The 26,983-nt window shown below is 36.1% G+C and overlaps 1 protein-coding gene across 2 annotated transcripts in view; it reads right to left on the bottom strand.

Annotated features, from left to right (window-relative positions):
* LOC136881314 (golgin subfamily A member 6C) overlaps positions 1 to 26,983 on the bottom strand; it is a 131,416-nt gene that overhangs the window by 9,935 nt on the left and 94,498 nt on the right. For both annotated transcript variants that reach the window (XM_067154123.2, XM_067154124.2), the window contains exon 10: positions 12,665 to 12,801. In XM_067154123.2, the coding sequence (XP_067010224.2) occupies positions 12,709 to 12,801 (93 nt within the window). In that variant the 3' untranslated portion in view covers positions 12,665 to 12,708. The remainder of the gene's footprint in view (positions 1 to 12,664; positions 12,802 to 26,983) is intronic.

The raw sequence follows: 26,983 nt of genomic DNA, 5'->3' as shown, positions 1-26,983 counted from the left end.
CGAGAACAAAAATGGGAGCGTTAGTTAAAACTTTGGCTTCTACAGTTGAGGGAAAGTTAACAGAGTTAATGAAGTCCCAGCCCATTGCCCCGGCAACAGACGGCAGTAACGATATGAATGACTAAAAGCTCTACCCATTAGTTGTGACGCTTTTCGATGAGGAATCTACACAAATGTCAACATTAATTCTTACAATTCGGGAATCCAATGACAATACAGGCAAAGAAATATTCAATATTTTGGATGATTAACAGAAGAAGAGGGTGATTTCGTGGAATAACTGCATAGGTTTTGCATGTGATAATGGAAGTACTATGACTGGTCTTTCCAAAGGTGTGAGGTTCTTCATTTGCAAAGAAAATCTTAATATTCGTGTGCAAGGCTGTGCTTAGTTGCTCAAAAGGGGTGCAGTGCTCTTGTAAATGTTAATATTGAACAGTTTTTAATTGATGTTTATTACTATTTGCTGAAGAGTTAAAAGAGTCAAAATGCTTTAAAGGTATGCCAGGAAGTCTCTGGTGAAAAGCCTCACAAAATTTTGAAATATGTTTCTACCAGGTGATTATCTCTTCTACAGTGTGTATCAAGGGTCTTAGAACAGTGGAAGCCTTTAGAAATGCTCCTCTGTGAATCAGATTCTGACAAGGCCAACTCAAAATTTCTGAAAGTTAAGGAACAATTTGAAAACCCATCTGCTAAGCTTCACCTCTTGTTTCTCAGCTCTGTTCTTCCACTTTTAAACTCCTTAAATGTATTCCTCCAACAAGAGACACCACGTATTCATGAACTTCATTCAAAGATAAATGAATTTTTCAGTGACATTGTTTGCTTTGTGAGAGCATCCTCTGTTCCAGAGTCCGATAGTAATTTGCTCAATGTGAAATTTAGTTCTGTTAAGTTACAGAAAAGTGACAGTGAGTTGGTGATTGGGGCAAACACAAGGGCTTATGTGAGGGCAGTTTCTCTAGATGAAACTACATTGAAAAACATTTTTTTTCTGATGTGAGACTTTTATATACAAAACATGTGAGTACATTGTCAACAAATGGCCAACTAGGGATAAGTTTCTCGAGCATGCTGAAGTTGCTGATGTTTTCCAGAGCAAAATCGAAGAGTTTTTTGTCAGTAGAATTTATGACTGACCGGTTTCCTAAAATTCTGTCATCAGAAGAAATAGATTCTTAAGGAAACTGAGTTTAGTCGTTTCCAATTTGATGGATTCCCTTTTGACAAGGATGAAAGGGCCGACAGACTTTGGTTCGAAATATCGAAGATCACTATGCTTCAGGTATGAGGAAGTACCCTTCGCTGAGTAAGCTAATGATGGCTATTCTTCTAGTACCCCATAGCAATGCTCCAGTGGAAAGAGTTTTTGGTTCATTGAAGAAGAGCAAGACTCAATTCCGTGCTAATATGAACACCGAACTGTTAAGTGCTCTGTTAGTGCAGAGGATGCACATGATATCAAGATAAAAAACACGTCACCAGTGTACCTTTACGAAACTGGAACTACACGCTGCTAAGGGCGCAACTACAGTACTCAACAAAAGAAATGATCATTCAATCTCCACTCAGATATGTACTGCAGATCACCTGTTACTCTAGCAGGTAAGAATCATACACTGTTTATATGCCAGTCTTTGAATATGTTACATCTGGTTGAATTGTATGTTGTTCATTGATTTTTCAATTATGTGACAATTAGTGAGATCTCGAAAAAAAAAAATATATATATATATACGCCCTCCTCTCCTGTTGCTCCAACGGCTGCATTACTAATTGACTTTTCGCCGGGCTGACTGGCTTAGACGGTTGAGGCGCTGGCCTTCTGACCCCAACGTGGCAAGTTCGATCCTGGCTCAGTCCGGTGGTATTTGAAGGTGCTCAAATACGTTAGCCTCGTGTCGGTAGATTTGCTGGCACGTAAAAGAACTCCTGCGGGACTACATTCCAGCGCCTCGGCGTCTCCGAAAACCGTAAAAGTAGTTAGTGGGACGTACAGTAAATAGCATTATTATTATTATTACTAATTGACTTTCTTACAAGTCGGCATCTCTGCAGATGAAGAGCAGCAACTTACCATGGATACAGTACACATATGTAAAAGAAAGAGAGGGGTTCAATATTTTCAGCTGCAACTTTTGTCAGCGGAGGATAGCAAAAAAATAGAATGGTAGCAGTCACCGCTAAGAGGTAAAGGAGCAGGTAAGGCCGGGTGAACACCAGGTAGAAAGGTGCTAGTAATATGCAGGTACTGTCTGCGCTGAAGCTGGTAGATGACAGTCATGACAACCTCACTGGTGATGAAGTTTATACATATTCGGCAGGTCTTACAGCAGTTGTGTTCATAGGAGAATGAGCCAGAAGGGGGTTGTGATTCATGTTGTTGGAAACAAAGTGTTTGTTCGTGTGATGTGATAGAGACTGCTGCTTTTCACGTACTGTTTATCATTATGATACAGCATGGTGTGTTCATTCTTAGATGGGTGCCTGTTTATGTGTGTCGCTGTTCCCAAACCACTTCCTATAAATATTATTCCATATCAACAAAACATAAAGATTGAGTCATATAGGAATAGTGAAAGGAAGTGATCACACACCCTTTTAAGAACTATGTCCCTTCTTTTGTGATGTCCAAGGTAACATAATGCGTTGCAGTGTATTTAATGTGTCATTTCTGTTCATTTCATCGCATATTGTGTACTCTAGCAGTTCTTCCTATGTATGGTCCAAGTTTTATCGAGCTATGTTACTTGACAGTGACATAACATGCGGAAGTTTAGTTTATTTCGTCCTTAATAATAATAATAATAATAATAATAATAATAATAATAATAATAATAATAATAATAATAATAATAATACGTAGTGTGGGTTACTGTAATCACGTCCTAGTTCGTGAACCATGGACGAAGGCTAAGTGGCCTAGTGAGTGGTCCTAAGAATCCAGATGCCAGTTGCTATGGAATGGGGGAGTGGGCATCTCAGACATATTCTGAGTCACGACTCACCTTGCGCTCGGGAGGGTAGGACTATACAATCCCTAACCCATTAGAGGAGAGGTCCTTACTGGCGCTATGTGTACGTAAGGGTAGCATTGTGCTTCACAGAATTTTCACTGAGCATGCTCAGAATGTTTTCAAAAAGCCTCAGTTCTACGGGAGAAATGGAGTCCCACTCCCATTTAACAGGCAAAGGACTCCTTGGAAACAACCTGGCAAACACAATGGAATTCGATGGGAAGCTATCAAGATTAATGGGACCTATGGAACAAAGAAAGTAGAAATGGATTGAGTCAGCAAAGAGGATGCACCTGTATGTGTTAGGAGTTTTGATGATATTTGGGTAAGGGGAGATAACAAGAAAGTGGTATAGTAGGAGATTAAAAGGTGTACTTGGTGGGTGTTAAAAAGGGAAGAGAGTGGGGTAAGGCTGTTCATCAGGAATGTTATTGCACACAACATAATTTGTTAGGCACGGAAATGAGCAAATGATGTGGGTAGATTCAGCAGTTGGAGGAATTAGGAAGAGAATTGTTTCAGTGTATTTACCATGTGAGGGTGCAGATGAGAATAAAGTTGACAAGTTTTATGAAGCATTGAGTGACATCGTGGTCAGGGTCAACAGCAAGGATAGAATAGTGCTAATGAGCGATTTCAAAGCGAGAGTTGGAAATAGAACCAAAGGATATGAAAGGGTGTTTGGTAAATGTGGGGAAGATATGGAAGCTAATAGGAATGGGAAGCGTTTGCTGGACATCTGTGCTAGTATCGGATTAGCAGTTACGAATACATTCTTCAAGCATAAGACTATTCACCGCTACACATAGGAGGCTGGCGCTACCAGATCCATAATAGACTATATCTTAACTGATTTTGAATTCACCAAATCTGTTAGGAATGTATGGGTTTTCCAGGGATTTTGCAATGATAAGACCATTATCTGATCTGCAGTGAACGAAGTATCTCTAGGCCTAGGATAGAGAAAATCAAATCTGTCCGCAGGCAAATAAGGGTAGAAAATCTCCAGGATGAGGAAATTAGAAATTAGAAGTGAAAAGTTCCAAACAATAGGCCTAGATAGTAAGCAGGTTTAGGATACAGAAAGAGAATGGGTGGCATACAGGAATAAGAAGTTGTGGGGAGATTTTCATAATAACCCGGAAAGGCTAGGTTAAGTAGCAGAGAAACCTTTCTGGTCAGTAGTAAAGAATCTTAGGAAGGGAGAGAATATTTTGGGAATCTTCCCAACATAGCAGGAAATGTTTCTCGTGAAGTTGCGAACAACAAGGCTCATGGAGACGAGGATGACGCAAGTGTGATAAACAGATATAACTTGAAAACAATATTCTCTCACCCATGGGTAAATAATGCAAGTATCGAGCTAGAATTATTATTATTATTACTACTTGCAATAAAATGGCTGTGAAGTGTTACATCCAGTTACTATTTATATTATTATTACATCATATGTACATACGATACGATTGCGTTGTTTGTGAGGTTATGTCATGAAACATGCACTGTAGATAGACATTTATATCACCTCAATTAATGTAAGAACCTGTATGTAATTTATTCTTACCTGTATATATAATTTGTAATCCAATACAAAATTGTGAAACACACTGTAACTTCCAGAATGGTACTGAGTAGACTAGAACAATGGAGAATATTCTGTACACTATATGTATTAAGCACTCTAGGATTTTCAAGAAGGTATTTTCTGTAACATATCTTTCTAGAAGCCTGGCCAGGCACGTATATGTAAGGAGGCGATCTTGACGGTAGACGAGTTATTGTTTAGTAAAGTTATGGCGTAGCATGAGTATACTTGTAACCTCGTGTTGTTGTGACATGCAGGGGTTACAGTCTCCATGTTGAAGTGATAGGCAGTTGTTAAAATGGCAGCTTTGTTGATGTGTGTGTTTTTTGCTAGTGACAGCAGTGATTAAGGTTATGTGTGTGTTTAATTTGTAAATAGATGTGAATTAATAACTGTACCAAGTGACATCATTTCATGTGCATCTTTGTGGATACGTTAAGGACAGGAATAGATGAAGTTAGACCTGAAATGGTGAAGTATAGTGGAAGGCAAGGATGAAATGGCTTCAGAGAGTAGTAAGATTAGCATGGAGTGTTAGCAAGATACCTGCTGACTGTACAAAAGCAGTAATTGCAGCTATCTCTAAACAAGGGAACAGGAAGGACTGCAACAACTATCGAAATCGAAGTATTTCACTGATCAGTATACCAGGTAAGGTGTTCACTGGCATCTTGGAAGGAAGAGTGCGATCAGTGGTTGACAGTAAGTTGGATGAAAACCAGTGTGGTTTCAGACCACAAAGGGGCTGTCAGGATCAGATTTTCAGTATGCGTCAGGTAATTCATAAATGCCACAATAGGAATTGAGAGAAATGTTTATGAATATTGAATTTTTAAGACCGCACTGTAATTGAAATCGACTTTCAACCTATTAGGTCGTGTTACATACATTTAGTACATGTTGAAGAGATGTTGAGTACAAAACGAAAATGGCCAACTGGACACCAGTGGGCTCCGAACCAACAACCTCCCGATTTTGCGTCGGTTGTTTTACCAATTGAGTAGTGCCAGACCTGTATCTTAGATCCTTTCCAACAGAACAAAGATGATCAAAGGCATTTATGTTGACAATTGGGCTTCAATGAGAATTGATGGCAGAATGAGTTCTTGGTTCAGGGTACTTACAGGGGTTGGCCAAGGCTGTAATCTTTCACTTTTTTTGTTCATAGTTTACATGGATCATCTGCTGAAAGGTATTTCGTTCTGTAGTCAACATCTCTTCAACACGTACTAAATGTATGTAACACGACCTAATAGGTTGAAAGTTGATTTTAATTACAATGCAGTCGTGAAAATTCATTATTCATTGACCTGGTCCTTAATGGGCGACTACAGTGTGATGGCAGTAGTGCCAGACCTGTAGCTTAGATCCTTTCCAACAGAACATAGCTCAATTGGTAGAGTAAATGACGCGAAATTGTGAGGTTGTGGGTTCAGATCCCACTGGTGTCCAGTTGGCCACTTTTGTTCTGTACTCAAAATCTCTTTTCAAGACATACTAAATGTATGTAACACAACCTAATAGGTTGAAAGTCGATTTCGAATAATAGTGTTTATTTCGTAGATCTAGAGAAGGAATATGAGCGAGTACCAAGGGAAAAGATGTTCTCTGTACAAGGGGACTATGGGATTAAGGGTAGATTATTAAAATCAATCATCCCATCATCACCATAAGACTTATCTGTGTCGGTGCGATGTAAAACAATTTGTAGAAAATTTAAATCAATCAAAGGCATTTATGTTGACAATTGGGCTTCAATGAGAATTTATGGCAGAATGTGTTCTTGGTTCAGGGTACTTACAGGGGTTGGCCAAGGCTGTAATCTTTCACTTTTATTGTTCATAGTTTACATGGATCATCTGCTGAAAGGTATTAAGTAGCAAGGAGGGCTTCAGTTATGTGAAATGTAGTAAGCAGTCTGGCCTTAGCTGAAACCTTGGTCTTAATGGCAGATTGTGCCTAAAGCCTGCGGTCTAATATCTTGGAATTTGAAAATAGATGCAATGTGCATGGTATAAAAACTACACTTTCGAAAACTAAAATGATTTCAGTAGGTAAGAAATTCAAGAGAATTGAATGTCAGATTGGGAACAGGAACCTGGACCAGCTAGGTAATTTCAAGTATTTAGAATGTGTGTTCTCCAAGGATGGTAGTATAATGAGAGAGATTGATTCAAAGTGCAAGAAAGCTAACGCAGTGAGCTCGCAGTTGCAATCAACAGTATTCTGTAAAAAGGAAGTCAGCTCCTGGACGAAACTATTTTTACAATGGTCTGTTTTTAGACCAAATTTGGTTTAGGGAGTGAAAGCTGGGTTGACTCAGGGTATCTTATTCATATGTTGGAAGTAAGAGACATGAAAGCAAGAGTGATTGATGGTACAAACAGGTGGGAACAGTGGCAGGAGGGTACTTGGAATGAGGAGATAAAGGATACGTTAGGAATGATCTTGATGGATGAAGTTCTATGTGAAAACTGGCTTCAATGGTGGGGTCATATGAGGCAAATGGAGGAGGATAGGTTATGTAGGAGAATAATGGACTCTGCTATTGAGGGTAAGAGAAGTACAGGGAGACCAAGACAACGATAGTCAGAGTTAGTTTCTAATGATTTAAAGATGAGAGGTAAAGAACTAAACAAGAAACTATTTACAAATAGAGGATTGCGGTGGCAGTTATGGTATATTCACAGAGCCTTGCAGACTGAAAGACATAACAGTCTATGAAGATGATATGCCGGGAGTGTTCGAGGACATGTTCGGCTCACTTGGTGCAGGTCTTTCTATTTGCACGTCTGAATGTGGGATGATGAAGCACATAGCCTATACCTGTCGAATAACACCAAGGTGTGTGCTCAAAGCTTTTCGTCTCCATCCGACAGATGAATCACCATCATATGCTCTCACTCCAGATGAACACTACGGAGAGGTTTGGAATGTATAATCCAGGCTTTTGGCATGCAATCTAGTAATTAGCCACCACTTCTCCTACCCTGCTGATGGTGATAGTTTTTTGACTAAAGGGACTCAAACCAGCTAATGACAGTGTAAGATCATTATAAACTTGATGCCTAACAATCATGACCACCAGGCACGCATTTCGACCATTATCCAACTAAGATTCAAGTGCAGTTTGTACCAAACTTCAATCATAGATCCCAAACGCAGAAGCTCCATAGATTTCAGATCAATAAACTCAATATAAATCAAAATGTCATGCATGATTGCCAGGAACAATTTGAATCTTAGAATCCAGAAGTTAGAAGACATTTCCAAGAAGGCGTAGGTTCTGCTTCTCTGACGATCAATTAGCGGGAAAGAAAAGAAACCCCTATGATGGAATGAATGTGATGATGCTCTCAAAACAACGGTCAAGCCTGGAATCGCTGGAATGAGACAGAAAAAACTGAAGAATTCCTCATCCAATATTGACTGCTTAAGTGATCTCTAAAGCAAATCATGCTTATGAAAAGGTTTAGTTTGAGAGAAATCTTCATGAGGAACAACATTCTTCAAACTTGCCAGCTACCAAGCCCCTTAGTTATGTTCCAGGACAACTGCAAACGATTAGCTCCTTACTCAACAGGCCTCCTCCAACATCAAAGATTACATTTTCTGGCCCACCCTTCAATTAATCTGATTCTCTTCCTCCTGAATGAGAAGATATCACCCTAACCATTGCATTTCTCCCCTACAACAAGACATGAGGCAAGCTATCCAATGTAGCCAAACTACCAAAATTGGCTGGTACCAATTTTGTTGCCGAAATCGAAGGTCTCTCTCTAGATAAATGGGAATCAGAAATTATTACTAAGGTGTTGCAACAGCTGAACTGGTCAGCTTTGTGTATCCATGAAAAAAAAAAAAAAAAGCAATAGAATAGATATGAATGACCACAGAGGAGTATGTCTTCATTCTGTTTCCCGTCAAACACGTCAAAATCTCACTGAACCTGTTGTTGCTACACAGATTGCTGAATGACATCCATTCCTGTAGCAAACATATCTTTCCACTAAAGAGTGTCATCAAAATGAGATCTCTGCACGCCAAACCACTTGCACTGACTTTTGTTTATTTCAAGTGGGCCTGAGACTCAAACAATAAATTCTGACCAATACCTATCCACAGGGAAATCTCTAGATCCTCTGACATCAAGTCTGCTGTTCATCAAGGCGATGGGCTTCTTCTCAAAAAGGTTATCCATGCGTGGAGGAACAGACTATACAATACTGGAAACAGGCTGGGCAATGGATCCAAAACAGTGAAGAACATCGCCTGCCTTGCTTCTGCACATGATGTAGTCCTATTGGCAGATGACCTCAACATCACCCACCTCCAGGTTAAAGTAACAAGCTCTAACATGTTCCAGGTTGAAACATCACAAATAGCTGAAACTGTACATCTCCAGATATCTTTTCAAATAACTGAAGTTGATATAATTTTGATTTCCATAGGGAAGTTGAAATATTTGTCCAGAATGAGTAAATTCGTCCATTGTTGGAAAATATACATTTTCCAGCCAACTCATTCCTGGTTGCCAGCGTTTCACCCCAGTGTGCCAATTTGGGCTCATCAGTTGGTAACTAACGCACATACCGAGACACATGGCTAGTGCATGCAGTGGACGCCACTGCATAGGCTACTTAGGAACAAGGAAAAAGCCTTCCCATAGATTGTGACCCAATTTAAAGAGTTATGAAGCAATCAGGCGTTCCCTGGGCAACGGCAAATTTGCCAGCTAATCCTTTCACAAAAGAAACATCATCCACCAACTGCTGTCATAGATGGGCTAGGCATTACTGAAGAGCCATACTAGGGAAATAAGGAGTGAGATAGTTTCCCATTGGTTTCCTCATCGAGCCAGAAGTTGCTATTAAGGGGAGACCCTACTGAGTTTTTCTGTCAAAAATGGTCCAGAAACCGAAAATGAGATTTTCCATCAGATGATATTTCATTCCTTGCCGCGCATTGTGATATAATGTTTTTGCTTGTACGGCCATTTTTAAATGCTCTGCGGGGGCGTTAAAATGACACGTGCACTTCAGTTTGAATGGACACGCCCACTTCCCTGCAGATAAAGTGGCATAGCTCGAAGATTCTTTTGTGTTTCAAGTTGATTCTTGAGCATGATGTTTAGGAATGGCCTAGTGCTGCCATCTGTTATCTTATTTTTGATGATTTGTTGAAGAGGTGTATTAGGGAAAAAACTCAAAATCCAAATGAGAGTTTACAATCTGTTATTTGGCATAAATGCCCTAAACAGACCTTTGTTTCCAAAGCAAGGGTGGACATGGCTGTTGTAAATGCTGTGGGGGAGTTCAATATGGGTTCCGTAGCCTGTCAAAAGGTCAAAATGGCAGTTGATGGCAGACAATTGAGTGAAACCACTTACAAAGTGGGTCATGAACGTGACAGAGACAGGAAGCAGAAAAGTGCCATGAATAGTAAAGAAGACAAAAAAAACTGTTAGCAAGAAGCAGAAGCAGTCAAAATCAGTTGCTGAAGAGAGAAAAAGGGCTAAGGAAGGAGAAACATATGTGCTGGGAAGTTCTGATGAAGGTATTATTACTTGACAGATGTTTATTTATAAAACTATCTTTTTCTCAGAACTAACAATTTCAGATGTTTAAAACATTCCTTGCACAACAGTTTTCGCACGATTACCTTCAAACTGTGTCCACACACTCTACATTATAAGGTTCATGAAACTTAGTATCCGTTTTAAAATGTAATCATAATTTTCAGAGATATTGGGTGTGAAATCCAATATTTTCATAGGTTTTAACATGGTTATGAGGTTTAGCGAGAAAAATGGAAATAATTGGATAACCAATGGATTGTTTTTGAAATGAATACCAATTATTATTAAAATATGTGTTGTGACTATTGTAAGAAAGTTTCAAGAAAATATTTTCAAAAATATTGTGCATGGGACATTTTGAAAATGATGTACATTTTTTCAAAAAATTGTTATAAATTGAAAAATATCCATTCAAATTCATTCAAATGTTATAATTAGCTTAAACTTACTTATCTCAATATACTACCAAAATTTGGTGAAAATCAGATAAGAATTGTAGAAAAATTAAAACTCAGTAGGGTCTCCCCAGAGCCATACTAGGGAAATAAGGAGTGAGATAGTTTCCCATTGGTTTCCTCATCGAGCCAGAAGTTGCTATTAAATATCAGTCTGCCAAGCCCAATAAATGCATTCACCAACCGACCCTACCATCCATTACAGCAACTGGCTGCATATGGAATGGTATTACTAGCATCCCTCATACGTCTGTCACTTTCATATTGTGAAAGGCAAGGATGAGACAGGTCAATGTTGTAGACATAGTGCACAGTAAACCAGTAAAGGCATCTAAAAGAGGAACTGCTACAAGATCTGTGCGATATACCATACTGCGCATAGAAGCTATGAAATACAAACTAAGGGTAAGGAGAATGTGATCGGTATTACAAATATGGAATTGTTATACAGGTTATATCAGCAGATTCTACCGAGGCAAAGGATATTGAAGTTCTAATTATGGAAATCATAGACTGTACAACTGCATCCATAATTTCCAATAATGGACCAATTTTATTACAATTAAAAATGTAAGTAATGATGTTCATGAAAATACCACTGCATTTCTGGATACCAAATAGGGAAAAATCAAACAACGCATTTTCTTTAAGTATTTTGAAGAGATCATTTCCAATAATATGTCAGAGAAAGAAGGTCTAAAATATCAAGCTAATCGCATAGCAGTCCGGCTCCATGGCTAAATGGTTAGCATGCTGGACTTTGGTCATAGTGGTCCTGGGTTCAATTCCCGGCAGGGTCAGGAATTTTAACGATAATTGGTTAATTTTGCTGGCACGGGGGCTGGGTGTATGTATCGTCTTCATCATCATTTCATCCTCATCACGACAAGCAGGTCGCCTACGGGAGTCAATTCAAAAGATCTGCACCTGGCAAGCCGAACTTGTCGTCTGACACTTCCGGCATTAAAGCCATACGCTATTTCATTTCATTTATCGCATAGCAAGGACTTTTCACCTCTGCAGTCGAGATCAATCACATTGCAGACCACACCACAGCTTTATGTCCTGCTGAATGCTTGGCCCTCACTCACCATGGTGAGATGCAGAGGGTCTACTTCAAAATACTGATGGTGAATATCAACTGTGATCAAATGCGGAACGAGTTGGCCATGCGGTTAGAGTCACACAGCTGTGAGCTTGTATTCGAGAGATAGTGGGTTCGAACTCCACTGTCGGCCCCTGAAGGTGTTTTTCTGAGGTTTCCCATTTTTACACATCAAATCCTGGGGCTGCACCTTAATTAAGGCCACGTCCACTTAGCCCTTTGCTATGCCATCATTGCCATAAGACCTATATGTGTCGGAGCGACGTAAAGCAAAACAAAATATAAAATAATAATCCTAATAATTTAAAAGCTTTCACTTGTTATGAGGAGGCGCCGTGACGGAGGATTTGGCTGGTGTGTTCCAGAAAGAAGTTCAAGACCTGGGTACACAGGTTAAAGAGTAATAAGGTGACTTCATACAAAGTGGTCCGAAGAGTAAAGAACTGCATTCTCCATCACGAGTGAGGAGAACTGGATATCCAGCCAAGTATTTACCGTGTTAAAAAAGTAAAAACAATTAATAACAATTTAAAAAGTGTGTTTTAAGAGAATCTAATGATGATCTTTCAAGAATGAAACATGTTTCAGGTTTTGTTTAAACTGCATTAGTTTTGGGAGAATGAAAAACCTCACAGTTTTTTATTAACTACCGGTAAGTTGAAACTGAAAAGAAATGGCCCCCACAAACCAAGAAACAAAATTCTCCTTTAAAAGCACTCCGCTGATAGGAATGTTTCTTGCATGGCAAGAATGAAAAAATTCCCACACTTCATCATTTAGTTCATCATGAGTAGTTTCTTTTATAGCCTCTTCATCAGTAATAGCAGCACTGTTTTTCTCGATGTTTCGTTGTGGATTTGAAAATGGAAAAATAAAATTCTTAACACTTTTGCAATGACACAAATGTCCTTCAAAACTTACCGTGATGAAGAGTTCGTAGCAGATTTTACACTCAAATTCTTCCCTCATGGTGCTGCCAACACTGCGGATGACATCTTCCATAGCAGTCGTGTAAGGGGTGGAGACGTTAACTGAAGCCTCGAGTTCTTCTTGTAGAGCTAGGAAACAAATACTAATCTTACTAATTTCAATTAATGTAATTTCTGGTTCTATGGATTTCCTACACAGTCTGCTACTGTTTGAGACTCTCACATACATTGTTAGTGAGCATTTCATAAGGTGTAAAAGAGACTGTAATTGGCTTCTCACACTTTTCAAAAATCACAATATTCTCGAAAGTTGAACAAATAGGGCAGAAAGAAGTGATGAACACTACAAACTATTATTAAGGGTTATGAACTTCATATTGTTGGTTCCATATTGAACTGAGATAGCATAGAAATAGTACACAGTAGAGTTTTCCACCTATTCAATATTAAGTTGTATTTACAATATTTACATTACATGGGACTAGTTTCAACCCTACTCGGAGTCATCATCAGCCATATTAAAACATACACAATATTTGGCGAAATCCTAAAACGTGTCTTCTAGCCTTAAATCCCCCTTCCAAACGCACCACACCCCGGCCCAACCCACATGCGCCTGCCCTGCTCCCCTTCCACCACCAGTCGCACACTATCAGCTAAGCTACACACACCACAGCGCGAGGTAGGGTCCACTCACTTTGTGGCAATCTTTTCCTCTTTCCGCGTACTTTGCTTTTTACTGGCTTTTCTCACTTTTAATAGGTCCAATTTGTTTTCCGCTATAAAATGAGAATTCCACCAATTAATATCACCATGCGCAGTGTCTACATTCTTCTCAACAAGAATTCAAAAAACTTCACATTCTGCACAACAATCAACCATGCAGCCCATCAACACGGCTTGGTTACTTAATATACCAATTGCCAACTTCTGCGCTTAAGCTGATACAGTGTATAGTCGACTCTTCTTCTAGAGAGTATCAACTACACATTTTGTTACTCAGACATTGTACATACTTGTATATTTTTATATATGTGTCGGTTTACATTGTGTTCATTCTTATTGCCATAGCACTCGGTCCACAACCGCTATGTATCACCCGGAGTGCTATTTACCAAATGATGAGCCCACTTATCACACTGGGACAAAACGCCGGCAAACAGGAACGAGTTAGCTGGAAAATTTATAATGTCCAATAACGGACAAAATACATTGGTATTATTAGCGGATATATCGACTTGGAAGAAAAAGTTGCAACTGAAAACTTGAGATTTTTAGTCTTTGTTATGAAACAACTCCAACGGTGTATATTATTAAGAGAGGGGTGATTTAGATGCAACACATCACCACGGGTATAAAATTCATATAACTTCATAGGTAGCTTCTTAGGGGAATGGGGCAAGGGTCTGAAATACACACACCTAAATATTGAGGAAAAGGGTTAAAATTTACTACTTAAATTGCTTGACTATTGAACATTACAAGTTTGAGATCATCATCTAAATGTTAATATATACTAATTTCAAAGCCTCTCCTTGAAAAATGATCAATCAATCAATCAATCAATCAATCAATCAATCAATCAATCAATCAATCAATCACTACTGATCTGCATTTAGGGCAGTTCCCCAGGTGGCAGATTCCCTACATGTTGTTTCCCTAACCTTTTCTTAAATGATTGCAAATAAATTTATTGAACCTATCCCTTGGTAAGTTATTCCAATCCCTAACTCCCCTTCCTATAAACGAATATTTGCCCAAAATTGTCCTATTGAATTCAACTTTATCTTCATATTGTGATCTTTCCTACTTTTAAAGACACCACTCAAATTTATTCGTCTACAAATGTGGTTCCACGCCATCTCTCCACCGACAGCTCAGAACATACCACTTATGATACAAATTTTTATAATATTGTTAATTACCACCTATTCAATACAATAACAACGTAATATAAACGTACATATTTATTAAGCTGTTGATATGGTACATGTTACACTCCTTTTTCGTGAGTATCATCAGCCAATTATTATTTACTTAAGGTTATATAAGATCATGAATCTATTCTTTTGGATTAAGATTATGCTTGTAAACCTGACTGACAAATCTTATAATATTTTCCAAGTCATATAACAATAAAATTATGTCTTTAGGTTAAAACATAATTGACTAAAATCTATCTAAGTCTAACATTTTATTGACGAAACGCATCTGGTGAAGATCTTTAAAAATTAAAAAAAAAAAACCTTTTGAGATCTGGCTAATTGTATTGATTCAATGTTGTTTAACTTGTATCATTGTCATTGAAACTTTGTTAACTATATGGACAATGTTTTACAGTTGGTAATTTCCTATGTTATGAACATTTAACTTGTTCTCGATGTTGCTGGAGTAACATTTGTACAAAATGTATTGGCATTAATTTTATGTTGTCAATACGAGAATATTGTTCATGAACAAACTTGTTGATGAATGAACACTTTCTAATGTGATGTAGAATTTGAATAGTTCTCGTATGTTCCAAAATGGGCTTGTTGGTATATCTGTAATGAAAGATAAAAAATTATATGTTTATGGTTTTGACTATAATTCTGTATGAACTTCTTATCGGAAGAATTGTCACTTAATTTTCTTTCTGCTGCGTAATTGTCTAGTGTTCCTCCTAGCCTCTTGAGAACTACTTGTTGTTCTGTTTGCACTCCTTGTATTATATGAGTGAGTGTGGATGAGTTTACGTTTTGGCGGAGAGTGGGAAGGGGAAGTGAAGGTAGGCGGTGCATTGATAGCTGCAATAGATTGTGGCGGGGATTGTCTCGGAGAAGTAAGGGGAGGAGTTAAGTTTGTTTGCGTCAATAAGCCATTAAGTTTTGTCGGATTAAAATGTTTATAGAAGTTATTTATATCAGATTTAAGCATTTGTACTAGTTCCGGTAATTGTACTAAGATGGGGTTCTTTATTTCAATTTCGTCATTTAGGTTTTTATTTTTGTTGTATTGCTGATCTAAATGAATGTATATGTTTTCCAATTCTGTAATTTCTTTTCCTTTTTCTACTCCTCTTAAAATCCTTAAATTCCTTTCAATAGTTGTAAAACTGTGTCCAGTTTCTAGCATGTGTGCTCTCATTGCAGAATGTTTCTTGTGTTTGGCTGCATTTACATGTTCGAGATATCTTATCATAAAGCTTCGGCCAGTTTGGCCAACATACGAAAAATTGCACTCTGCACACGCAAGCCTATATATTCCAGATCCTTGATATTGATTACTATTTATAATAACTTTATTGCGGTTGAAGAAAATATTTCGGTTCGTGTTTTGGGTTTTGAAGGCAATGTTAATATCTCATTTTTTGATGGTATTACTGACTTGGTACATAGCCGGATTAGTAAATGTAAAAGTTACAAATTTGGATTTCTTATTTTTATCTGGTATGAGACTTGTGGCAATTTTTTTTCACCTTATTAATGATCTCGTTAATCCATCTCTATTTTATAACCGTTATTGTGTGCCAGGTCTTTTGTGTAATTAAGTTCTTTCTTTAAACTCTTGCTTGTGAGTGGAATGTTTAGGGCTCTATAAACCAAACTAAAAAATGTCGCCTGTTTGTGAGAATTCGGATGGAGTGACTCGTTTTTAATTGTTATTGGAGTAAACGTCGGTTTTCTATAAATCTGGAAATCAAATTTATTTTCTGCTCTCTTTACATTTATATCTAGAAAACTTAGTGAATTATTACTTTCATCTTCTTTAGTGAAAATTATGTTACTGTATAATTTATTTTAAAAATCCAAAATATTATCACTATTATTCAGTTTACTGTCTATTATAACAAAAGTGTCATACACGTATCTCAGCCAAATGTTTCGTCCTATGTTATTCAAAATTTTAACATGTTCCAAATGATCCATATAAATGTTAGCTAGTATACCTGATGCAGGGTCACGCATTCCCAAGCACATTTGATGGTATATCTTTTGATTAAATGTGAAGTAATTATTATTGAAAACAAATCTCAATACATTTATAAATTCTTCTATTTCACACCTACTTAATTTGCTGTGACTGAATAAATTGAGTTTGATTATATTAATGGTTTCATTGATCGGTATGCAAGGGTACATGTTAGTTATATCATATGAACACATTTTATGATGTGGTTGCAGTTCGAATTTATTAAGCTTATCATAGTATTGTATTGAGTTACTGAGTGTAGAATTATTGTAAAATTTAAAGTGCTTTTTTTTAAAATGATGTATAAATTTAGAAGTCTTATACGTTGGGCTATTCATGCAGTTGATTCTAGGTCGCATGGGTATATTGGCTTTATGGACTTTGGGCATGGCTCTGGCTGTCGGTATCTTGGGATTCATATTTATCAGCTTCTGACACTCCAGTTCATTAAAGAGGAAAGACGAATTTTTAAGCAATTTCTTTAGATTCCGTTGAATTTTTACTGTAGGATCTTTCTGTATTATCTAATAGGCTCCATTCAAAAAAAATTCTTCTGTTTTCTTAATGTAATCATGCTTATTTAAAATAACTGTATTTTCGCCTTTATCAGCTTTGGTTACTATTATATCGCTTTCGTTGATTTTAGTCTTTAAATCCTTGATTTGTTTAGTGACGTCAGGATTTTGAGTTATTATTTATTTCTTTTACTAAAGTTGGAAGTTTCTTTTTAACCTCAAATCTTGTATCATTTTGCGATTCTAAAGGCAATTTCCCTATATTAGATTCTACTTCAGCTATAGTGGTTATTACGTCTTCTATTTGACGATGATTAGGCCAATTAAATTTTGATCCTTTATTCAGTAAGCTCATTTCACTATCCGTAAAGGTGATATCTGACAAATTTACAGTGGTTGGGATGTTTTTTAAGGTCTGAATTGTTCTGTTTTACTCTTGTATTACGTTTTTTGGAATTTGTTTTGTTCTCTCTTAAATGTGATATTTTGTTTTCTAAAGTTTTTTGTTTCTTTTCTAATATACCAAAGAGTTTCTCATTAGTAAAATGTTGTACTGATTGCCATTCTAACGGGGTTAAAAGCTCAGAAATTTCAAAGTGTGTACGATAAAGTTGAAAGTTTTAAAAATACTTTTTTCTGTAATGTGTTTTTATCTCACTCTTTAGCCAGATTTCGTTTACTTTGTATTGAGTGTCTACTAAATTTGGCATAGATAAGTTTCGTCTTTGTACAAATTTCAAAAGCATTGGTACTAGTTTGGATTTTAAGCATTCTTTTAAAAAGCATATGTCTTTCGTGATCTTACTAATCTTAACCTTAAGGTTAATGAATCTGTTCTTAATCTTATTATTATCGAGCTCGATAGCTGCAGTCGCTTAAGTGCGGCCAGTATCCAGTATTCGGGAGATAGTAGGTTCGAGCCCCACTGTCGGCAGTCCTGAAAATGGTTTTCCGTGGTTTCTCATTTTCACACCAGACAAATGCTGGGGCTGTACCTTAATTAAGGCCACGCCCACTTCCTTCCCACTCCTAGCCCTTTCCTGTCCCATCGTCGCCATAAGACATATGTGTGTCGGTGCGACATAAAGCAAATAGCAAAAATAGCAATCTTATTATTAGCCTGGTTGGCCATTGCATTGCAGGTTATAAATTTCATTTTTTGTCCGTATTGAAGATATACTTGTGATACAAATTCTTATAATTTTGTTAATTACCACCTATTTAATACAATAACAACGTAATATAAACTTACATATTTATTAAGCTGTTGATATGGTACATGTTACACTCCTTTTTCGTGAGTATCATCAGCCAATTATTATTTACTTAAGGTTATATAAGATCATGAATCTATTCTTTTGGATTAAGATTATGCTTGTAAACCTGATTGACAAATCTTATAATATTTTCCAAGTCATATAACTATAAAATTATGTCTTTAGGTTAAAACATATTTGACTAAAATCTATCTAAGTCTAACATTTTATTGACGAAACTCATCTGGTGAAGATCTTTAAAACTTATTTTAAAAAACCTTTTGAGATCTGGCTAATTGTATTGATTCAATGTTGCTTAACTTGTATAATTGTTGTTGAAACTTTGTTAACTATATGGACAATTTTTTACAGTTGGTAATTTCCTATGTTATGAACATTTAACTTGTTCTCGATGTTGCTGGAGTAACATTTGTACAAAATGTATTGGCATTAATTTTATGTTGTCAATACGAGAATATTGTTCATGAACAAACTTGTTGATGAATGAACACTTTCTAATGTGATGTAGAATTTGAATTGTTCCCGTATGTTCCAAAATGGGCTTGTTGGTATATCTGTAATGAAAGATAAAAATTTATATGTTTTAGGTTTTGATTATAATTCTGTATAAACTTCTTATCGGAAGAATTGTCACTTAATTTTCTTTCTGCTGTGTAATTGTGTAGCGTTCCTCCTAGCCTCTTGAGAACTACTTGTTGTTCTGTTTGCACTCCTAGTATTATATGAGTGAGTGTGGATGAGTTTACGTTTTGGCGGGGAGTGGGAAGGGGAAGTGAAGGTAGGCGGTGCATTGATAGCTGCAATAGATTGTGGAGGGGATTGTCTCGGAGAAGTAAGGGGAGGAGTTAAATTTGTTTGCGTCAATAAGCCATTAATTTTTGTCTGATTAAAATATTTATAGAATTTATTTATATCAGATTTAAGCATTTGTATTAGTTCCGGTAATTGTACTAATATGGGGTTTTTTATTTCAATTTCGTCATTTAGGTTTATTATTATTGTTGTATTGCTGATCTAAATGAATGTGTATGTTTCCCAATTCCGTCATTTCCTTTCCTTTTTCTACTCTTAAAATTCTTAAATCCCTTTCAATAGTTGTAAAACTGTGTCCAGTTTCTAGCATGTGTGCTCTCATTGCAGAATGTTTCTTGCGTTTGGATGCATTTACATATTCGAGATATCTTATCATAAAGCTTCGGCCAGTTTGGCCAACATACGAAAAATTGCACCTTGCACACGCAAGCCTATATATTCCAAATCCTTGATATTGATTACTATTTATATTAACTTTATTGTGGTTGAAGAAAATATTTCGGTTCGTGTTTTGGGTTTTGAAGGCAATGTTAATATCTCGTTTTTTGATGGTATTACTGACTTGGTATATAGCTGGATTAGTAAATGTAAGAGTTACAAATTTGAATTTCTTATTTTTATCTGGTATGAGACTTGTAGCAATATTTTTTCATCTTATTAATGATCTTGTTAATCCATCTCTATTTTATAACCGTTATTGAGTGCCAGGTCTTTTATGTAATTAAGTTTTTTCTTTAAACTCTTACTTGTTAGTGGAATTTTTAGGGCTCTATAAACCAAACTCAAAAATGCCGCCTGTTTGTGAGAATTCAGATGGAGTGACTCGTTTTTAATTGTTATTGGAGTAAACGTCGGTTTTCTATAACTCTGGAAATCAAATTTATTTCCCGCTCTCTTTACATTTATATCTAGAAAACTTTACAAAAACTTTTACTTCAATAACGATTAAAAACGAGTCACTCCACCCCAATTCTCACAAACAGGCAGCATTTTTGAGTTTGGTTTATAGAGCCCTAAAAATTCCACTAACAAGTTAGAGTTTAAAGAAAGAACTTAATATCACAAAGGACCTGGCACTCAATAACGGTTATAAAATAGGATAGCAGCTTGCAAACCTTGGCTTTGCATTGAAGCCTCTTCCGTTGTCATCCTGGAATTTACAACCCGGAACTTTCACTCGTCACACATCTTTGTGATCATGGCAGGCAATCATTACCAATTAAACTGAAGACATTCAAATGTGTCTGCAATCATTCCATGGAAAAGTGATTTGTTCAAATCCTAATTTTGAATTCGTCAAGCTTATAAAAGATGTATTGTGGTAAAAATAGAAAAGACATACAATTATCCTCACTTAGAAATATTCTCGTATCGACAACATAAAATTAATGCCAATACATTTTGTACAAATGTTACTCCAGCAACATCGAGAACAAGTTAAATGTTCATAACATAGGAAATTACCAACTGTAAAAAATCGTCCATATGGTTAACAAAGTTTCAACGACAATGATACAAGTTAAGCAACATTGAATCAATACAATTAGCCAGATCTCAATGGGTTTTTTTAAAAAATTTTTAAAGATCTTCACCAGATGAGTTTTGTCAATAAAATGTTAGACTTAGATAGATTTTAGTCAAATATGTTTTAACTTAAAGACATAATTTTATTGTTATATGACTTGGAAAATATTATAAGATTTGTCAATCAGGTTTACAAGCATAATCTTAATCCAAAAGAATAGATTCATGATCTTATACAACCTTAAGTAAATAATAATTGGCTGATGATACTCATGAAAAAGGAGTGTAACATGTACCATATCAACAGCTTAATAAATATGCAAGTTTATATTACGTTGTTATTGTACTAAATAGGTGGTAATTAACAAAATTATAAGAATTTGTATCACAAGTAGATCTTCAATACGGACCAAAAATGAAATTTATAACCTACAATGTAATGGCCAACCAAGCTAATAATAAGATTAAGAACAGATTCATTAACCTTAAGGTTAAGATTAGTAAGATCGCGAAAGACATATGCTTTTTAAAAGAATGCTTAAAATCCAAACTAGTACCAAAGTTTTTGAAATCTGTACAAAGACGAAACTTATCTATTCCAAATTTAGTAGACACTCAATTCAAAGTAAACGAAATCTGGCTAAAGAGTGAGATAAAACACATTACAGAAAAAAGTATTTTTTAAACTTACAACTTTATCGTACACACTTTGAAATTTCTGAGCTTTTAACCCCGTTAGAATGGCAATCAGTACAACATTTTACTAATGAGAAACTCTTTGGTATATTAGAAAAGAAACAAAAAACTTTAGAAAACAAAATATCACATTTAGGAGAGAACAAAACAAATTCCAAAAAACGTAATACAAGAGTAAAACAGAACAATTCAGACCTTAAAAAACATCCCAACCACTGTAAATTTGTCAGATATCACCTTTACGGATAGTGAAATGAGCTTACTGAATAAAGGATCAAAATTTAATTGGCCTAACCATCGTCAAATAGAAGACGTAATAACCACTATAGCTGAAGTAGAATCTAATATAGGGAAATTGCCTTTAGAATCGCAAAATGATACAAGATTTGAGGTTAAAAAGAAACTTCCAACTTTAGTATAAGAAAAAAATAATAACTTAAATCCCGACCCCACTAAACAAATCAAAGAATTAAAGACTATAATCAATGAAAGTGATATAATAGTAACCAAAGCTGATAAAGGCGAAACTACAGTTATTTTAAATAAGCACGATTACATTAAGAAAACAGAAGAATTTTTTTTGAATGGAGCCTATTAGATAATACAGAAAGATCCTACAGTAAAAATTCAACAGAATCTAAAGAAATTGCTTAAAAATTCGTCTTTCCTCTTTAATGAACTTGAGTGTCAGAAGCTGATAAATATGAATCCCAAGATACCGACAGCCAGAGCCATGCCCAAAGTCCATAAAGCTAATATACCCATGCGACCTAGAATCAACTGCATGAATAGCCCAACGTATAAGACTTCTAAATTTATACATCATTTTTAAAAAAAGCACTTTAAATTTTACAATAATTCTACACTCAGTAACTCAATACAATACTATGATAAGCTTAATAAATTCGAACTGCAACCACATCATAAAATGTGTTCATATGATATAACAATCAATCAATCAATCAATCAATCAATCAATACTGATCTGCATTTAGGGCAGTCGCCCAGGTGGCAGATTCCCTATCTGTTGCTTTCCTAGCCTTTTCCGTAATGATTTCAAAGAAATTGGAAATTTATTGAACATCTCCCTTGGTAAGTTATTCCAATCCCTAACTCCCCTTCCTATAAATGAATATTTGCCCCAGTTTGTCCTCTTGAATTCCAACTTTATCTTCATATTGTGATCTTTCCTACTTTTATAGACGCCATTCAAACCTATTCGTCTACTAATGTCATTCCACGCCATCTCTCCGCTGACAGCTCGGAACATACCACTTAGTCGAGCAGCTCTTCTTCTTTCTCTCAATTCTTCCCAACCCAAACATTGCAACATTTTTGTAACGCTACTCTTTTGTCGGAAATCACCCAGAACAAATCGAGCTGCTTTTCTTTGAATTTTTTCCAGTTCTTGAATCAGGTAATCCTGGTGAGGGTCTCATACACTGGAACCATACTCTAGTTGGGGTCTTACCAGAGACTTATATGCACTCTCCTTTACATCCTTACTACAACCCCTAAACACCCTCATAACCATGTGCAGAGATCTGTACCCTTTATTTACAATCCCATTTATGTGATTACCCCAGTGAAGATCTTTCCTTATATTAACACCTAGATACTTACAATGATCCCCAAAAGGAACTTTCACCCCATCAACGCAGTAATTAAAACTGAGAGGACTTTTCCTATTTGTGAAACTCACAACCTGACTTTTAGCCCCGTTTATCAACATACCATTGCCTGCTGTCCATCTCACAATATTTTCGAGGTCACGTTGCAGTTGCTCACAATCTTGTAACTTATTTATCACTCTATAGAGAATAACATCATCCGCAAAAAGCCTTACCTCCGATTCCACTCCTTTACTCATATCATTTATATATATAAGAAAACATAAAGGTCCGATAACACTGCCCTGAGGAACTCCCCTCTCAACTATTACAGGGTCAGACAAAGCTTCACCTACTCTAACTCTCTGAGATCTATTTTCTAGAAATATAGCAACCCATTCAGTCACTCTTTTGTCTAGTCCAATTGCACTCATTTTTGCCAGTAGTCTCCCATGATCCACCCTATCAAATGCTTTAGACATGTCAATCGCGATACAGTCCATTTGACCTCCAGAATCCAAGATATCTGCTATATCTTGCTGGAATCCTACAAGTTGAGCTTCAGTGGAATAACCTTTCCTAAAACCGAATTGCCTTCTATCGAACCAGTTATTAATTTCACAAACATGTCTAATATAATCAGAAAGAATGCTTTCCCAAAGCTTACATACAATGCATGTCAAACTTACTGGCCTGTAATTTTCAGCTTTATGTCTATCACCCTTTCCTTTATACACAGGAGCTACTATAGCAACTCTCCATTCATCTGGTATAGCTACTTCGGTCAAACAATAATCAAATAAGTACTTCAGATATGGTACTATATCCCAACCCATTGTCTTTAGTATATCCCCAGAAATCTGATCAATTCCAGCCGCTTTTCTAGTTTTCAACTTTTGTATCTTATTGTAAATGTCATTGTTATCAGTTGTAAATTTTATTACTTCTTTGGCCTTAGTCCCTTCCTCTTTCTCGACATTATCCTTGTAACCAACAATCTTTACATACTGCTGACTGAATACATCTGCCTTTTGAAGATCCTCACATACACACTCCCCTTGTTCATTAATTATTCCAGGAATGTCCTTCTTGGCACCTGTTTCTGCCTTAAAATACCTATACATACCCTTCCCTTTTTCACTAAAATTTGTATGACTGCCAATTATGCTTGCCATCATGTTATCCTTAGCTGCCTTCTTTGCTAGATTCAATTTTCTAGTAAGTTCCTTCAATTTCTCCTTACTTCCACAGCCATTTCTAACTCTATTTCTTTCCAGTCTGCACCTCCTTCTTAGTCTCTTTATTTCTCTATTATAATAAGGTGGGTCTTTACCATTCCTTACCACCCTTAAAGGTACAAACCTGTTTTCGCATTCCTCAACAATTTCTTTAAACCCATCCCAGAGTCTGTACCCTTGCATACCGATCAATGAAACCATTAATATAATCAAACTCAATTTATTCAGTCACAGCAAATTAAGTAGGTGTGAAATAGAAGAATTTATAAATGTATTGAGATTTGTTTTCAATAATAATTACTTCACATTTAATCAAAAGATATATCATCAAATGTGCTTGGGAATGCGTGACCCTGCATCAGGTATACTAGCTAACATTTATATGGATCATTTGGAACATGTTAAAATTTTGAAAAACATAGGACGAAACATTTGGCTGAGATACGTGTATGACACTTTTGTTATAATAGACAGTAAACTGAATAATAGTGGTAATATTTTGGATTTTTTAAAAAAATTAGACAGTTACATAATTTTCACTAAAGAAGATGAAAGTAACAATTCGCTAAGTTTTCTAGATATAAATGTAAAGAGAGCAGGAAATAAATTTGATTTCCAGATTTATAGAAAACCGACGTTTACTCCAATAACAATTAAAAACGAGTCACTCCATCCGAATTCTCACAAACAGGCGACATTTTTTAGTTTGGTTTATAGTGCCCTAAAAATTCCACTCACAAGCAAGAGTTTAAAGAAAGAACTTAATTACACAAAAGACCTGGCACACAATAACGGTTATAAAATAGAGATGGATTAACGAGATCATTAATAAGGTGAAAAAAAATTGCCACAAGTCTCATACCAGATAAAAATAAGAAATCCAAATTTGTAACTTTTACATTTACTAATCCGGCTATGTACCAAGTCAGTAATACCATCAAAAAATGAGATATTAACATTGCCTTCAAAACTCAAAACACGAACCGAAATATTTTCTTCAACCACAATAAAGTTATTATAAATAGTAATCAATATCAAGGATCTGGAATATATAGGCTTGCATGTGCAGAGTGGAATTTTTCGTATGTTGGCCAAACTGGCCGAAGCTTTATGATAAGATATCTCGAACATGTAAATGCAGCCAAACAAAAGAAACATTCTGCAATGAGAGCACACATGCTGGAAACTGGACACAGTTTTACAACTACTGAAAGGAATTTAAGGATTTTATGAGGAGTAGAAAAAGGAAAAGAAATTACAGAATTGGAAAACATATACATTCATTTAGATCAGCAATACAACAAAAAAAAACCTAAATGACGAAATTGAAATAAAGAACCCCATCTTAGTACAATTACCGGAACTAATACAAATGCTTAAATCTGATATAAATAAATTCTATAAACATTTTAATCAGACAAAACTTAATGGCTTATTGACGCAAACAAACTTAACTCCTCCCCTTACTTCTCCGAGACAATCCCCGCCAAAACGTAAACTCATCCACACTCACTCATATAATACAAGGAGTGCAAACAGAACAACAAGTAGTTCTCAAGAGGCTAGGAAGAACGCTAGAAATTTTGCAGCAGAAGGAAAATTAAGTGACAATTCTTCCGATAAGAAGTTCATACAGAATTATAATCAAAACCATAAACATATAATTTTTTATCTTTCATTACAGATATACCAACAAGCCCATTTTGGAACATACGAGAACAATTCAAATTCTATATCACATTAGAAAGTGTTCATTCATCAACAAGTTTGTTCATGAACAATATTCTCGTACTGACAACATAAAATTAATGCCAATACATTTTGTACAAATGTTACTCCAGCAACATCGAAAACAAGTTAAATGTTCATGTGTCTGTTAGGTCATCAGCTCAGAGGCTGGTTGGATCCTCAAATAGCACCACCAAAGGTTATGCGGTTATAAGGAAACCCCAAAACCAATGGCAGCACCAAAATGAGGCGTACTAGGCAAGATGAGGAGTGAGGTAGTTTGCCATTGCTTTCCTCACTGGGTCAGAAAGTACTATTGCAGCACGACTGACCCTATGAGCAGAACCTTTCGTAACACTCAGATGCACTAGTCATGCTCTGAATGTCATTACTCAGCACTACCCATACCCCAGCAACTTCCACATTGTCACAGCCATGGATGAGACTGGGACTTCGGTGGAAGCTACACTTTACTCTGGCCTGTGCCAAGAGATGGATGCAAAAGTACTGTATCCATCAAGAAATGACAGCTAACATAGGAAATTACCAACTGTAAAAAATTGTCCATATAGTTAACAAAGTTTCAACGACAATGATACAAGTTAAGCAACATTGAATCAATACAATTAGCCAGATCTCAAAAGGTTTTTTTAAAATAATTTTTAAGGATCTTCACCAGATGAGTTTCGTCAATAAAATGTTAGACTTAGATAGATTTTAGTCAAATATGTTTTAACTTAAAGACATAATTTTATTGTTATATGACTTGGAAAATATTATAAGATTTGTCAATCAGGTTCACAAGCATAATCTTAATCCAAAAGAATAGATTCATGATCTTATATAACCTTAATTAAATAATAATTGGCTGATGATACTCACAAAAAAGGAGTGTAACATGTACCATATCAACAGCTTAATAAATATGTAAGTTTATATTACGTTGTTATTGTATTGAA

The sequence above is a fragment of the Anabrus simplex genome, chromosome 9 (assembly GCF_040414725.1).
Source record: "Anabrus simplex isolate iqAnaSimp1 chromosome 9, ASM4041472v1, whole genome shotgun sequence".
In the NCBI taxonomy this organism is placed as follows: Eukaryota; Metazoa; Arthropoda; class Insecta; order Orthoptera; family Tettigoniidae; genus Anabrus; species Anabrus simplex.
Note: the sequence above shows the minus strand (reverse complement) of the source record. Positions and strands in the feature narration are given on the sequence as shown.